Source organism: Tubulanus polymorphus, chromosome 9 (genome assembly GCF_964204645.1).
Source record: "Tubulanus polymorphus chromosome 9, tnTubPoly1.2, whole genome shotgun sequence".
NCBI classification, from domain to species: Eukaryota; Metazoa; Nemertea; class Palaeonemertea; order Tubulaniformes; family Tubulanidae; genus Tubulanus; species Tubulanus polymorphus.
In genome coordinates, this window is record NC_134033.1 from 12,762,600 (window position 1) to 12,779,208 (window position 16,609).

General features: G+C 35.5%; 1 protein-coding gene and 1 long non-coding RNA gene across 2 annotated transcripts; both read left to right on the forward strand.

The window, feature by feature from the left end:
• The first annotated feature begins 7,800 nt into the window (after positions 1-7,800).
• On the forward strand, positions 7,801-8,860 carry LOC141911400 (uncharacterized). The gene is made up of 5 exons (XR_012620038.1): positions 7,801-7,944; positions 8,030-8,181; positions 8,267-8,424; positions 8,510-8,667; positions 8,753-8,860. It is a non-coding gene; the product is annotated as an uncharacterized LOC141911400 (long non-coding RNA).
• A 5,981-nt stretch (positions 8,861-14,841) lies between these two features.
• Positions 14,842-16,527, forward strand: LOC141911137 (uncharacterized). Its single transcript, XM_074802104.1, has 3 exons — positions 14,842-15,017; positions 16,152-16,241; positions 16,365-16,527. The coding sequence occupies exons 1-3, from the start codon at positions 14,919-14,921 to the stop codon at positions 16,401-16,403; spliced, it is 228 nt and encodes a 75-aa protein (XP_074658205.1). The 5' UTR covers positions 14,842-14,918; the 3' UTR covers positions 16,404-16,527.
• Positions 16,528-16,609: the final 82 nt, after the last annotated feature.

Genomic DNA, 16,609 nt, shown 5'->3' on the forward strand with positions numbered 1-16,609 from the left:
TGAATCGCGGGTTCCGTTGTAAAATCCTGCGTGAAAAACGTGCATTCATATCCCCTATTGTCCCCCTGGCCCTGCAGTAAATTAGAATTTTTCGGTAGGCCCTTATGTATTTATAAATGAAATCAAAATGGAAAATGTAATAATTACAATCGATAGTTGAATTTATTTATTCATAATCGTTATAGGCAGAATACATAAGAATATATAAGGGACTCGAAACCGCTAGCATTGGAATCGACGTTTCATGTAAGAATTCTACATTTGTCCCGTGAGAGGACCCATGTCCCGTCACAGGCCCGGGTCCTCTCACGGGACGCTGCAGTTAAACTCATATGAATAAAACGCTTTCGACCCGGAAATAACTTAGCATTGCGTAACACCGACAAATCGTCATATGGCGTCACAAGCCCCGAGGCTTGTCATGCCATATTGGGGCCTGACACGCCATGTAGTAAACATAAAATAAAAATCAAATCCTATGCAGGAGATGAAACGTCGACTACGTCTCGCGGCTTTACTTCCGAAGTTGAAATATTGGATATTTATTTGTCATAGATTATTTACAACGTACTATATATACATAATAAGACCTAGATATTGCATCGCATATATGAAAATTATTTGATGCCGTGATGAATTAAAAAATTAGACCAAATCAAATTTGATTATGACAAGATAAAAACGATTTTACTTAAAATCAAATTTGATTTGACGTGATAAATTCGCCTTCCTCCAGCGATGGGAAACTTCGTGTGCTCCGGCGGCGTCGAGGGTTAAAAAGTCTGGACTCCGGCGTTCAAGGTTTATTTAATTCTGTGTTTATTATTTGAGGACTGTAACCTTTTAAATCGAACTCAGTTTCTTCATGCTTTTGTCATTTCAGCAGGTTAGGACCCAGACGAACGATCGACTGACGCTCGAAGAGTACGAGCTGTACCTTAAAAACTGACCGGAGCCGACTGACTGGAGCCGACCGCAACAGACTGAAAAAAACCAGGCGGCGCTAAATTCGAGGGTCGGGAATCGAGTAATTTATTTTATATGGCCTTGTTCTACGGTAGGTTCGGCTGGCTACTGGCGCGTATTCAAAGTAAATCCATTCAACAATAGAGACACAATAGCGGTTTTTCAGAGTTGTTGATAACGCTCACATGCCCTATTGAATACGTCACCGGCTAACCACGGTGTAGTACAAGCATAGACCATTCACCTCTGCACACTCACACTGTGAACATGCTACCGTGGATTCTCCTCCTGGCGATTTTCGCTGCGCTCCCGCTCCTGTTCCTGCTTCCTGAGGAACGACGTCTTTATGTTTTATGTGTTACTGTTCGTCTCCGTGCTGTCCTGTACTGTTTCGTGTTCATTAATCCGTTCTATTTTTCAGGATTTAACCCGTTTTATTTTTCAGGGTCGAATTTCAACATTTGCTGGAACAAAACTAATGTCCGAAAGCGTCGGCTCTCCTTCGCCGGTCATGTGTCGAGGATGTCAGACAAAGAGTCGGTCAGGAAATGGCTGCCCTCTACACGCCCTCATACGGAACACGAAAACCAGGATGACGAGGCCTCACTCTCCCCACATATCAACAGAGTGTGCTTGGTGATGTCAATGACAGGCAAGTCAGTCGGATTGCACGGGTTAAAAGTGGAGTGGTAAAGCTGGACTGTCTACTAGTATTCATTGATTCCTTTTAAGGGATTGCTTCGGGCAGGGATTAATTTCCCTGTCTTCCTTTGAGTGTTAGTATTCATTGATTCTGCGTGGGTCGCTTCGGGCAGGCTAAGTCTTGTCTTCCTTTGAGTGCTAGTGCGGGCAATCCAGTTGCGCTACCCTATTTTTGGCTTGGGCAATTTGATAGGTTTGTCAGTTACTGACATCACCTAGCACACCCTGTTGGTAAATGGTGAAAGTAAGGCATCGTCATCCTGATTTTCGCGTTCTGTGTGAGGGCGTGTAGAGGGCAGTATATTCCTGGCTGGCTCTTTGTCTGGTGTTCTGGGCATGTGACCAGCGACGGAGAGCTGAAAAGCTTTCGGACATTAGTTTTGTTCCGGACCAGGTTTTCATCGCTCTTCTCTTTTTTTTCATTTCAGGACTCCCAAGATGAAGAAGAAGATGCTGAAGGCGACTACAGAAGATGACGAAAAAAGAACACTGAACTCAGTAATATTGAAAGTTAAGTTGATACACATGTAAATTACGATGCGTGATACGGAAAGGATAGTGTAACTACAGAATATCGTTCTTTTACTCATTTCAGGTTAACCCAGAAAGGCCCATCTAAAATCTACCCGCTAGAAGTGCCAAGAGAAGACTCCACGTTGAATGAACCAAACACCGAAAGACCTGCCGCAACCAAACCTGGCAGTCTCATCCTGCATGGCAACAGGAATGCATACATACATAAAGCTAAGTTGATTTTTTATATCTGGGGTAGATCGATAGGCACTGGTGAGGATACAGACGCTGGTCAAGCTCACCATCTCCGCACTACTTTATTGAAGCTCTATGGCCGGTATATTGTTAAAAGTAAATTAAAATATAGCTAGGGCAATGATTGCTTGAATATTTACAATATTAGACGAAATGATTGAGTGAGGTCCCTTGAATATTCTTTGGTCTGATAATTAAAATGTAGATTAGTCAGTTGTTGATTAAAAGATTTTTTAAGTATGTACAATTAAGGTAAATTCAATATCTTATGTGAAATTTTCCGAATGTACCGTAGATATTTCAGCCCTCATATGGCTTGTTTAACTGACAATCAAGATATAGATAGGACAATTTACTAACTTACCAATCGCTTAGATATTAGCAATCATTCAATATCTTATAATGTTTATCGAGAAATTCTTCAGGTGTAGATATTTTAGGGCCCCACATACATTTAGGCTGGCTTTACTTGTAAAGATATATATCAATTAAACTTTATCGTCGGTTAATAGATTTTTTTACAAATAATATATTGATACATATGTCATTTATAAACATTGGGGCACTTTACAGTATATATTATATGCTGCTTTACCCATTGCATTAATGAATTCCTGGGGGAAAGATGTATAAAATAGTGTCTAGGGCTCAATCGAGATCGGGTGTAATATATATGGGGAAAACTAAGGACTGCAGGTTAGAAACTGTGATTGGGTCTCAGCACTTTGATAAATCTAAAATAAAAAAAAGCTTCAATTGATTCAAATCATTCCCCACAGCCATACTCTGTGCCTTGTTTTGGGCTATGATTGTTGTTTAACTGACAATCATCATATATCTATAGCTAGGACAAATTGCTCATTAACCAATGGCTTAGATATCCACAATTAAGATGAATTTATTATTTCATGTAAGATCAAAAACTATTTATATGCTATGTATGAAATAATTTATATCTGAATGATACAGGTCCATTATGAATATCATTAAACTGACAATTTAGATATGGCTGATATATGTATATTTGAGCATATCTGTATAATAAGTGTATCAGTCTCATCGACTGATCAGTATTTACATCTCCAACTGCCGTACTTACGGCGACTGATCATGCTCTTCAATATTGCCAAAATTTACCAAAACCTTACTGATTCAAATGATATCTAAAAGCCATACTGTGTGTCAAGTGACGCATAATAGATATTGTTTATTAACTGACCATTAGAATATAGCTAAGATGAATTACTCATTAACGTATTACTTAGATATCTACAATTAAGGTTAATTCAATGGTTATGTGAAATTATTTTTTATTGAAGTCCATTGACATTTAAAATGTAGCTGATACATGTGTATCTGAGCAAATTAATTATTTATCTGTATCTAAAGTGAACCTATGGTGTCGTCATACAGCTGTATTAGTTTTGATACATATTGCCAAATTCATTTAATGCAGATTTACTTCCGATTGAAGGGAGATAAAACAAATCTGTAAATGCACAAATACATTCCTGAATTTGGAAGGGAGAATACTTCAATTTCACTGTGTATGTCAGATTGAGAGCCTTAATCTGACAGGATATCCTAAACTTAGGTCTTATTCCTCTTGCTAATAGCTCTTTTACTAACCCCTCTCCTTCAAACTATATTCCAGCATCATGTCTTGCACCGCACCATGGAGGTCCGGTCATAACAAGGTCTTTCGATCCTTATACACAGTGTACTGTAAAAGATATAAAAGAAATAAAGATTACATAGCAATTCGGCTCTAAGGGAATTTCTAATTTACCACTAAAAATGTGCTTTTATCTTAAGTTCTGATGAATTCAAATAGTGATGAATTCACCACATCTGAAATTCTACTCGTGTAGATTTTCAGGCTCCATATAAATATAAATATTGTTGACTGACAATTAAGATGTAGCTAGTATGATGACTTATTAACGGATCGCTTAGATATCTAGAAAATTAGTTAAAATTAATTCAATATAATGAATATAACTGAAAATTATTTAAAAAATAGCGCAGTGGATGAGACAACTGTATCATGCAATGTTGTCTGCATCTAACTGGGCCACTTGTGTGAGGGATCTGTTGAATCAGTTAGGTTTTGGGGAATTCTGGGTTCGTTAAGCTAGGTATCAAAAGCTCTGATGCTAAATTAGCAGTGGAAATAATGATGAATTCAAATTTATATTGGATCTGAAATTCTTCTCGTGTAGAAATTTCAAGCCCCATATAAAATATTGTCCGAGACAATTTTAATTATAGCTAGGACATTAATTGATTTATTAGGTATCTACAATAAAGATTAACTCAGCATCTTCATATAAGGTAAAAGTGCTCAAATCCAAACCATATGGGTTGATAAGACAACTGTATAATTAACTATTGGTTTAGGCCTATACCCTATACGGGGTGTGTTTTAACTATGTCTCTTGTGCGTGGGATTTATTGAATCATTAATGCTTTGCAGAATTCTGGATTTGTCAAGGTGTGGGGTGATTCAAGGTTTCTTAAATCTGTAGAACCATATTACTTGTAGGATCAGTGTGCTCAATGCTGGCAGCCCACTCACTCTTGTTAGTTATCATAATTACAAGATCACTGTATATATTTTACGTGCAATATTTAGAATTACTGAAATGGATGAGAATACCATTCACTGGGCACAGATGTCACCATCTGTGGGTAGAAAACATATCTCTTAAAGTTTATTAATTGACGATGAAGTTAATTTGATAATATGAACATGGTTCAGCTGACAATCGAAATGTATATAGGGGGCAATATTACTAGCAGGTTTGCACTATATGATGGGCCTGGGTTTTAATGAAAGCCTACTGACCACTGGGTGTTTAGCACCCAAGAAAGAAAACCATCAAGAATTTCTGAAGATAGAAGAAGAGAAACTACAGTACAAAAACAATTTGAACAGATTGATTATGCATTATTAAATTTTCCGTAACTCTGGTATTCCTCAAGATAGCTAGAGATGCTTGAGTCGAATTGTTGTTGAACTATAATAATCAATATCAGATATCTAGAATGAATATAGATGAATTACAATATGAATTGAATTTCATATAAATATTGTTTAATAATTGACTATTATCAAAATCTACTTACCGGTCCACATTGCTCATCTATACTAGTGAATGAATTGACACGTTAATTATGATCAGTGATATTCGAAAGGATTTTCTGCTCACAAGATTTTGCTCTTTTTCAGCTATACTATTAATAAACTGGTCATAAAATGTACAAAGTGATCTTCAACCTTGTAATATAGATATTCCAAATCTCGATGTATTAAAATAGGCAGTCAACTTAATTGACCTCAATCAGTTGCTTGCCGGTTCAGACTGGTTGGAAGATTAATTGAATGAACCGGAACCGGATTTTCCAATTATGTGCTTGGTTTTAAAGAAAACAAAATTTATGTAAAATCGACCCCCGATCACACAACTATATCTGTACTTCGATTTCCGATTTTGAATATAAAACTAGACAAAATTATTCAACCTTGTAAACTTTCGGACTATTTACATGAAAAAGAAGAGCAAAGAATTGTAAAAACTAGACAAAATTATTCAACCTTGTAAACTTTCGGACTATTTACATGAAAAAGAAGAGCAAAGAATTGTAAAAACTAGACAAAATTATTCAACCTTGTAAACTTTCGGACTATTTACACGGAAAAAAACGACAAAAAATATGTAAAATTAGACAACCAACTTAGGAGACCCTCGCCAATAATGAACCCGGCAATCATAAAAGGTAACTTAACATAGATGGAATTATTGCGATAAATTCTAATTTCAAAAATTTGTCATTACAGGATAACTTCTTTTAATCATTGCAGCTAGATTTCAACTATATGAAAAACCCAGATTGAGATCAACTACTTGTCCAAAATCGACCAACTGGAACAGCGAACAGATGAGGCAAACAGAATCGAACTCATTTACCAACCAACTAATAAGATAATTGCCGATAACGAACCCAGCAATCATAAAAGGTAACTTGATATACATGAAATTATTACGATTAATTCTTATTGAAATATTTTGTCATTACAGAATATCTTCTTTTAATCATTGCAGCTAAATATCAACTATGCGAAAAAAACCCAGTTTGAGAACAACTACTCGTCAAAAATCGACCAACTTGAACGGCGCACAGCCAACTAGGATCGACCTCATTAACCAATCAACTAATAAGATAATCGCCAACAAAGAAACCGGCAATCATAAAAGGTAACTTGATATACTTGGAATTATTACGATTAATTCTTATTGAAATATTTTGTCATTAAAGGATATCTTCTTTTGATCATTGCAGCTAAATTTCAACTATGAGAAAAAAACCCAGCTTGAGAACAACTACTCGCCCAAAATCAACCAACTTGAACAGCGCACAGATGGGGCCAACAGAATCGAACTCATTAACGCACAAACTTTAGATGATCCACACACCGATAACGAACCAAGCAATCAAATAAGGTAACTTGATATACATGAAATTATTACGATTAATTCTTATTGAAAAAATCTTCTTTTGATCATTGCAGCTAAATTTCAACTATGCGAAAAACCCAGTTTGAGATCAACTACTCGTCAAAAATCGACCAACATGAGCGGCGCACAGCCAACTAGGATCAAACTTATGTACCAACCAACTAATGAGATAATTGCCGAACCCAGCAATCACTAACTTTAACAGCGCACAGCCAACTAGGATAGAACTCATTAACCAAACAACTAATAAGATAATCGCCAATAATGAAACCGGCAATCATAAAAGGTAACTTGATATACATGGAATTATTACGATTAATTCTGTCATTGTCATTAAAGGATATCTTCTTTTGATCATTGCAGCTTAATTTCAACTATGAAAAAAAACCCAGCTTGAGATCAACTACTCGCCCAAAATCGACCAACTTGAACAGAACACAGGTGGGGCCAACAGAATCGAACTCATTAACGCACAAACTTTAGATGATCCCCACCGATAATGAACCAAGCAATCAAAGAAGGCAACTTGTTATACATGAAATTATTACGATTAATTCTTATTGAAAAATTTTGTCATTACAGAATATCTTCTTTTAATCATTGCAGCTAAATTTCAACTGCGAAAAAACCCAGTTTGAGAACAACTACTCGTCAAAAATCGACCAACTTGAACGGCGCACAGCCAAAGGATCAAACTCATTTACCAACCAACTTATAAGATAATTGCCGATAACGAACCCAACAATCATAAAAGGTAACTTGATATACATGAAATTATTACGATTAAATCTTATTGAAATATTTGGTCATTACAGGATATCTTCTTTTAATTATTGCAGCTAAATATCAACTATGCGAAAAAACCCAGTTTGAGAACAACTACTTGTCAAAAATCGACCAACACACAGGTGGCGCAAACCAAATCGAACTTATTAACGCACAAACTTTAGATGATCGACACGGATAACGAACCAAGCAATCATAAAAGGTAACTTGATATACATGAAATTATTACGATTAATTCTTATTGAAATATTTGGTCATTACAGGATATCTTCTTTTAATCATTGCAGCTAAATATCAACTATGCGAAAAAACCCAGCTTGAGATCAACTACTCGTCCAAAATTGACCAACTTGAAGAGCGCACAGCCAACTAGGATCGAACTCATTAACCAATCAACTAACAAGATAACCGCCAATAATGAAACCGGCAATCATAAAAGGTAACTTGATATACATGGAATTATTATGATTGATTTTTATTGAAATATTTTGTCATTAAAGGATATCTTCTTTTGATCATTGCAGCTAAATTTCAACTATGCGAAAAAACCCAGTTTGAGAACAACTACTCGCCCAAAATCGACCAACTTGAACAGCGCACAGATGGGGCCAACAGAATCGAACTCATTAACGCACAAACTTTAGATGATCTACACCGATAGCCAACCAAGCAATCAAAAAAGGTAACTTGATGTACATGAAATTATTACGATTAATTCTTATTAAAAAATTTTGTCATTAAAGGATATCTTCTTTTGATCATTGCAGCTAAATTTCAACTATGCGAAAAAACCCAGTTTGAGAACAACTACTTGTCAAAAATCGACCAACTTGAACAGCACACAGGTGGCGCCAACCAAATCGAACTCATTAACGCACAAACTTTAGATTATCCACACCGATAACGAACCAAGCAATCAAAAAAGGTAACTTCATATACATGAAATTATTACGATTAATTCTTATTGAAATATTTGGTCATTACAGGATATCTTCTTCTAATTATTGCAGCTAAATATCAACTATGAGAAAAAACCCAGCTTGAGATCAACTACTCGTCCAAAATCGACCAACTTGAACAGCGCCAGATGAGGCCAACAGAATCGAACTCATTAACCCACCAACTTTAGATGATCCACACCGATAATGAACCAAGCAATCATAAAAGGTAACTTAATATACATGGAATTATTACGATTAATTCTTATTGAAATATTTTGTCATTACAGGATATCTTCTTTTAATTATTGCAGCTAAATATCAACTATGAGAAAAAACCCAGCTTGAGATCAACAACTCATCAGAAAATCTACAAGTAGATGAATACTGATTGACCCATTTGCTGATGAAAAATGCAGAAGCCCAGATTAGAAGTTGAGGAGCCAGCAACGGATTGATCACTCAACGATGGATTCTTCTACAAACGGTGGTTGATTTCTATAAAATATTTTATCAGGAGCAGCAGAGACTATAGTGAATCATATAAACACTGATTCGAGCGACAAAGCTAATGGATTATCTCATAAACACTGATTCAGGAAAAGTACTGTTTTAAAGCAGCAAAGACAATAGTGTATCTTATTAGGAGCAGCATTAACAATAGCGCATCTTATAAACACTGAGATCCAGGAGCGGCAAAGACAATAGCGGATTTTTGTCGTAAAGTATTGATTTTTTTACTTATCACCCTTTTTCAACCAGTCTGATATAGTGTTGTAAAGGAAATTATTTTATAATGCTTAATGCAATGTGAGAGTCTAATAAAAGCTAAGCTCCATTAATTCACAATATTGATATTCGATCCTTGGTTGATAGAGAAGTCAAGTTAGGTTAGTCACTAGGAGTCAATTGGTCGCGCTGAGCGCCTTGTTTGGGCTCGCAGGTCTGTTGAGTTAACTCCTAAACTGAGATATAGTTTCAACATGATATTGTGAGTTTTAACTTTACCATAGTTAAACATAGTCAACTATGGCTATTTGTCCGTGTAGGTATCACATAGTTAGGAAACATAGAACATGACGTTAGGCCAGTGTTGATGTACAAATATTAAGTATTTGCTGAATTGTAGATGTATTAATTTGATGGATATATATTTTCGAAGGCCCGTGTAACTGATTTCACAAGTGAATCATATATGTCGATTTTCACATCGAGTTTTGACTTTGAGCCTCGATCAATCTGTTTAATGATCATATAGCTACGTATTTGAAATCAGAAGCTTTATTTGAAAGGAGACCATTATTTACATTTGAGAGGTAAAGCTAGGAATAACAAGGCATAAAGTTATAGATAGGACTTATTTTGAATATTTTAACATTGTTTATAGCTGTTTGAACTTCCGTTATTGTAATGGGTAAATCCATATCACGAGATGGCTCTCGTGAATAATCACTTAGCTTCAAATCGGGTGTATAATGATTATAAAGGAGTGGCAGTGAATCGGTAGCGCTTTTTTAAAATGGGCCCAGAAACTTTACAGTGAAAAAATGCCTGCAGTTGTAAATAGAGGAGTATAAATAATACATAATACAAACTACAAGTACATAAATTAATCAAAAATTAAATTTAAAAAAACCAATGAATAATAAGTAGTAAATAATACAAAATACAAGTACATACATAAATAGATAATATTAAAAATAGATAAAAATAATAAACAACAATAGAAACAAACAATAAATTAATATTCTATTTACATGAAAAGGCATTTTTTCAAATATTTATCAACAAGGTTCTTCATTCATCGAACAACCTTCCCTAAGTATAGCGAAAACCCAAGATCTTTTCTGTTGTTGTTTTAAGCATTCTATCGGACTCAGTTATTGTAATGAACAAAACAAATAACCATAAACCTTAACTAAATCGAACACACTTAAAAAAAATAACTGATATGATAGAATGCTTTGAATAACTGTGATGAAAGATCGACCCTCCTTAGAACTAGCTGCGCTCAGTCACTGCTGTGACTGTTTATTGTTATACAGGGAGGGGGGGGGGTAGACTTACTATCTAAAATCTCGCACATACATTTTACTTTTATAAAGAATGTAAAACAGCTATAAACTTAAGTTATTGATGTTATTGATTAGTTACCGATTGTATAATGATGTTGATGTTTTTTAAGCTGCCAGAAAAAAACATCAGAATACTTAGTATTTAATGCCAAGGTGCTTGGACATCTTTAAGACAAGGCAAAGTAGGCAAAATTCTAGTTTTCTAGTGAAAGTAATGATTAGTTGATACTTAGTTTCCAGAGTGAATCTGTATGTTCCATCTCTAGTTTTAATGCTCTATGTTGGAGACTGTTATTGTAACACATAACGCATGTTTGGAAATTAGGAACTTGCATGATGATTCCTCGATTAAGATATTATTGTTGTGTGAATAAAACGATGTACATTTTCATCATTCATGTTGAAACTTTTTAGCAGTTAATTTTTATAGCAACAATTCCACTGTGGTGCTTTTCAGTGGTTCATGAAATACTGACTTAATTAAGGCCCTGTCGAAAATAGCAGGAGCATAGAATAGAAGGAGCTGTTTCTTGATAAGGCTAACGTGAGGATTCAGTGCTAATTGGTCAATTGTCCTAGCTTTGTTTTGATCTAATCAGTTAAACCGCGTCTGTATGGGGCCTGTAATATCTGGACAAGAATTTCTGATCTTTATGTATTGTTGTATTTATATCTACTATCAAGTTGAATAAAACGATTAAGAAGTTAAGGCCCTTATGGAAAAAAGAGTAGCAAAATAGAGGAGCAATCTCTTGATAAATGAGGATATATGGGTTCTGAAATATCTGCACAAGAAGCACCTTAAAAAGTTAGTTATTGAATCTTAACTTAATTGTAGCGAAGCCATTAGTTATTAGTAATTCCCCTAGCTCTATTCAAATTGACAGTTGAACAATATTTATATACTCGATTTATATACTCTTGTTGAATGCATAGAAGAAAATACCTCCAAAATACTTTGCATTAAATGTAACACTTGAGAAAATAACCAATTTGATAATGTCTTGAAACCTCTTAAAGACAAGGCAAAGCTGGCAAAACTAGTTATCTTGGAAAATAATGTAAATGAAAATTAAATCAAACACTGTTTATTTAATCTAATCTTAAGCTTTCCAGATTGAATTTGTGGTTTTTATCTCCGGTTATAATGTTTTTATGTTGGAGACTTTTTTGAAATACAGGTCACGTTTTTGTATATGACTGGCACTTCCTCCAGTCATTTAGGTATAATTGTTGTTGTAGAGATAAAACGACATGTTCATGTCAATTGTTCATAAAACATTGATTCATTAAGGTCCTATCGAATAAAAGTTGAGCTTTTTCTTGATGTCCTCAATCGATGTCATTTGAAAAGTTGACATGATAGATTCATATTTCATGAAATATAACAAAGTGTCGGTTATATTGACCTCATGTATTATTGTCAAATTCATAATCTTAGACTTTCAGACTAGTCCAATTTTCGTTTTTTTTATGTATGACAGTTTATAATTCTTTGTTTATTTTTGTTATTTTCCTATTGATGCAAATTGTATGAATCAGCTGTAGTGGAAATGTATCGTAGATAAAGACTTCTAAATACCTTACATGTAACTTTGTATAGAAATAAAATTACTATTAAAATTTGGGAAAAAATAAGCTAAAAGTAAATAATATGATATGTGAAAATAAAATGATGTAAGTATGTAAATCAGATTGATTACTTAATCCTTCGTTTCCAGAGTATTTGGCCAGGTTTATCTCACGGTTTAAGAGTCCATGGTTGTGGGCCATAGACGTTTCTGTTTTAGAGTCTATGGTTGGACCATGGGCGTATAAACTCTCGTTTATAGTTAATACGCATATGGTGGTTGGACTAGTTGTTTTTGTAAGTCCCTGTTTACGGTATAATTCCTCGAGCACAAACCTGGCATTTTGTATAATTGTTGTATGTTGTGTGCTTTTATGTTGAACTGTTTTTCGAATACAGTTCACCCATTTGTTAACGAAGAACTGATAATTCCTCGAATACAAAGCAAAGTTTGCAAAATTTCGGTTTTCTTGTAAAAAATAATGTTAATGAAATGAAATTAGAAATTGATTATTTGAGTGAATTTGTGGTTTTATGTCCAGCTTTAATGTTTATATGTTGGAGATATGTTTTGCAGTTTTTTGTATTAACAGAAATCTTTCTTATTTTGTCATTTGCTGAATAGTTGATATGATAGAATACTTCATATTTTATGAAATAACCAAGTGTCACTTATGCCTGGTGACTCCATGAATTGTCAAATTAATAGTCTTAAACATTCAGACTAGTCCCCATTGTCGGTGTTTTGTGGATCAAAGTTTACAATTCTTTGTGTAATTTTGTTATTTTCCTATTGATTCAAATTTTATGAATCACTTGCAGTGGAAATGTTTTTGGTGAATAAGAATGTGCTAAAAATGATACCTTGTTTTTCCTGATCGGCTGGGTCATTTCATAATCAATGAAATCAATGAAATCAATGAAATTTGATATTTCTATCTGTCGGGTCTGTTGTGTTTAGCTTGATCATGATTTCAAAAAACGATAGATAGGCGGCCGACCGGGTCAACTTTTAAGAGCAGAAATGTAAATCAGATTGATTCATTAAATCTTACGCTTTCCAGAGTATCTGGCCAGGTGTATTTCTGGTTTTAGTGCGGGGAGCCATGGACTCTCACAGTTTAGAGTCCATGGTTGTGGGCCATAGACGTTTCTGTTTTAGAGTCTATGGTTGGATCATGGATGTATAAACTCTAGTTTATGGTTTATATGTCCATGGTTGGACTGTTTTTGAAATACAGTCCATGCGTTCGAGGAGCTTACATTACTCGAGCACAAACCTGGCATTTTGAATAATTGTTGCATGAGAATAAATATCGTTTGAAATTCTTGTTTAGTTAATTAGCTACTCTGAACTTTGTTAGTTCACCAGTCAGTGATTTGTAATTATCTTAAAATCCACCTCCTTTTTCAACCCTATATTCCTACGAACACGGTGCGGAGACGAAGATGTCCGGAAAACACGATAATGCGATTATATTCATGGCCATACAGCTTACCACTTTATACCGGACGCACTTCATGACACGTCTTGACCGGTTAGAAGCACCGTTGAGCTGCCGAAGAAGTGAAATTAGCAATCTTTTTGATTCCATCAGGGCTGGATCCAGACCCTATTAGCCGTATTGCCCAATACAGTCTAACATTTAAAGTGCCCTACGAAATTCCTCGGCAATATTTTTTGACGGCATATATATTTCACCACCCGCTAATTTGATATGTCCACTGATGATCGGTTTGATTTTTATATGCAGAAACAGAGTCCTGAATAGTATTCTTTGCCTTTAGGGGCACCCACGTATCCATCAGGGGCGGATCCAGGCCGTATTGCCCAATACGGTCTAAAGTGCCCTTCGAAATTCCTCGGAAATATTTTTTGATGATTTCACCATCCGCTAATTTGATGTGTCCACTGATGATCGGTTTTATTTTTATATAACTCAGAAGCAGAGGCTGGGAGCACCCAGTATCCTGTGATAGCACTTTTTAGTCCGAAAGTTTATTTTCCTTCTTTTGTGTTACACATGAGATTGTTCTCTTTGTAAAAAAACATCGTTTTTATTTTCTTCATGCTTTGGCGGGTAGCCGATGACCTCCTGGTGGTCTCTTATAGAGAACTGGAGACTACTACATGCATCTGTAAATTTAGTGAAAGTACCGGTACTGTCGATCTATTTAGATCTATTATTCAATGTTGTCGATCTATTCAATCCGTGGGTCCCTATATCGGGCCTCTATTGCACAGCCTCTATTGGCTTTTCCAAGCATCCAGCCGCGTGTAAATTCTTTGTAATCATCATTTGATTTATACTGCATATTTTATACATGGCGAAATTGTATAATATTATTATATACGTTAAGATAGAGCAGAATTCGTTTCCCATTGGAATACCAGAATGATATTATCTCGTTCAGGTTTTACACGCCGTATTATGGACTCCGTGACGCCGTGTCGGGTATGGCGTGACAAGCCCCGGGGCCTGTGACGCCATGTCTGCTGATTCTTAAGATGGACTACTTCCGCATTTTTCGTGAACTATATTGAATGAATTGAATTGATTGCTGTGAGGGAGGAATTTAGTAATAAATAAATATGTGGTATGAAATCTTACCGAGCGCCGGCATCGTGTTCACGTTGCTGTATATACCGACCTGGAGTAACTGGATTATCAATCGACTCACTATAGGCAAGGTAAGCGTTTAATCACGACGACCAACATCGGTCCATCACGCGTGGTCTGTCTGGAAATCACTCAAACGTCTATCCAACCCTAGTTAGTTACCTTATTTTATTGAGCTTTTATGATCAGATGTGCTTATGAAAATACTCAATCGTGAAAACAAAGACAGGTTACAGGTTGGGCTAGGCCAAATTGGTCTGGCATGTATCAATGATAATGTGACCACCATCTTTTGATCGAGGGAGGAAGATATACCAATTTGCCGAGAAAGTAGAGACTGTGCCAACACTAATACCATTGAAGATGAGTTTCATTTTGTAATAGAATGCTCACGACTAAACGAAATTAGATACGATCTAAACAGAGCAGTGAGTTGTATATAAACCCAGATGCCCAAAATTGGGACGACCAAACCAAATTCAAAACACTTCTCACGGATAAAAAACTACATGGTCCAATTGGGGAATACATATTCGAGGCTTTGAAATCCTAGATTATGGTTGTTAATAAGGAACCACTGTTATCCCTCTTATTGTTGTTATTGATGTAAAATGTTTATGCTTTGTAAATACTACTTGTAAATACAACTCTGTACATCTCAACCCGAAATTGTGTAATTAGTACAATAAAGAGACTGTTGAAATTGAACTTAAAATTTAAATTGTGACAAGCACAGGGACTTGACACGAAAGGCCCGGTATCCTAGGTACTATATATAAAAAGAATTTTTATACAAAGTTCCTAGGATACTGAGGGCAAAATCCTTTTGTGTCATGTATGTCCCTGTGGTGACAAGCTTCAAATTTCTCAATTAAGATAACCCACCCTGCCCCTGGGCCTGGGGCCTATAACCGAGATGACCAATTTACCGAAATGAACGCTAGTATTTCATGTCATGATTGTGTTATCTCAGTAATCTCAAGGTCCACGGCGTGCTACGCACCCATGGAAATCAAAAAGCTGTGAGTTCTCTGCGTAGCCTATTAGTTCCTGGTCAGTAACCCGTCTGTGGTTTAGTTTCACGATCGGATATTTTCAAGCCCATCTGATTATAAAAAGCTTACCACCAACGATTAGGTAACTAACTAATTAGTTCCCGAAAGCTGACATTCATAGATATTTTGCATGTTTTTTTTTTTATGAAGGATTCCATCAGATTTTGGGATATCGATCAGCGTGATTATAGAAGTTACTGGCGAGATCGTAGAATTACCGGAGACGAATACAAAATACAGGTAAGACTAAAATAATATCCTCGCTGAACATTGTTTCTAACAATTCATAGAAGTTGACATTTCAGATCATTTGTTGTATTTATAGTATGCTGATTGTATTTTCTGTTTTGTTATTTTCGACAGGGACTCGAAGGATTGCCCGAAATGCCAAAAGACAAATAGATCGTATTCGTAGTTAGATATTTTCGAAGACCCATTCAGGACATGGAACTGTAGTTAGATTAGCAGCACGTTTTTCGCTAACTCGAGTTTGTTACTGTTGTGTATAAATATGATAAAATAAATGAATTAAAGTAATTTAGTGAAAATTTATCGTCGTTTGAAATCAGATCGGTAGTTTTGGTTCGAAGGTATTTCATTGCTCAGAT

Coding starts and splice junctions, on each gene's coding strand:
- LOC141911137 (XM_074802104.1), top strand. CDS start 14,919: ATGTGGTATGAAATCTTACCGAGCGCCGGCATCGTGTTCACGTTGCTG. Junction 15,018..16,151: donor ATCGACTCACTATAGGCAAG/GTAAGCGTTTAA, acceptor TTTTTTATGAAG/GATTCCATCAGATTTTGGGA. Junction 16,242..16,364: donor GAGACGAATACAAAATACAG/GTAAGACTAAAA, acceptor TATTTTCGACAG/GGACTCGAAGGATTGCCCGA.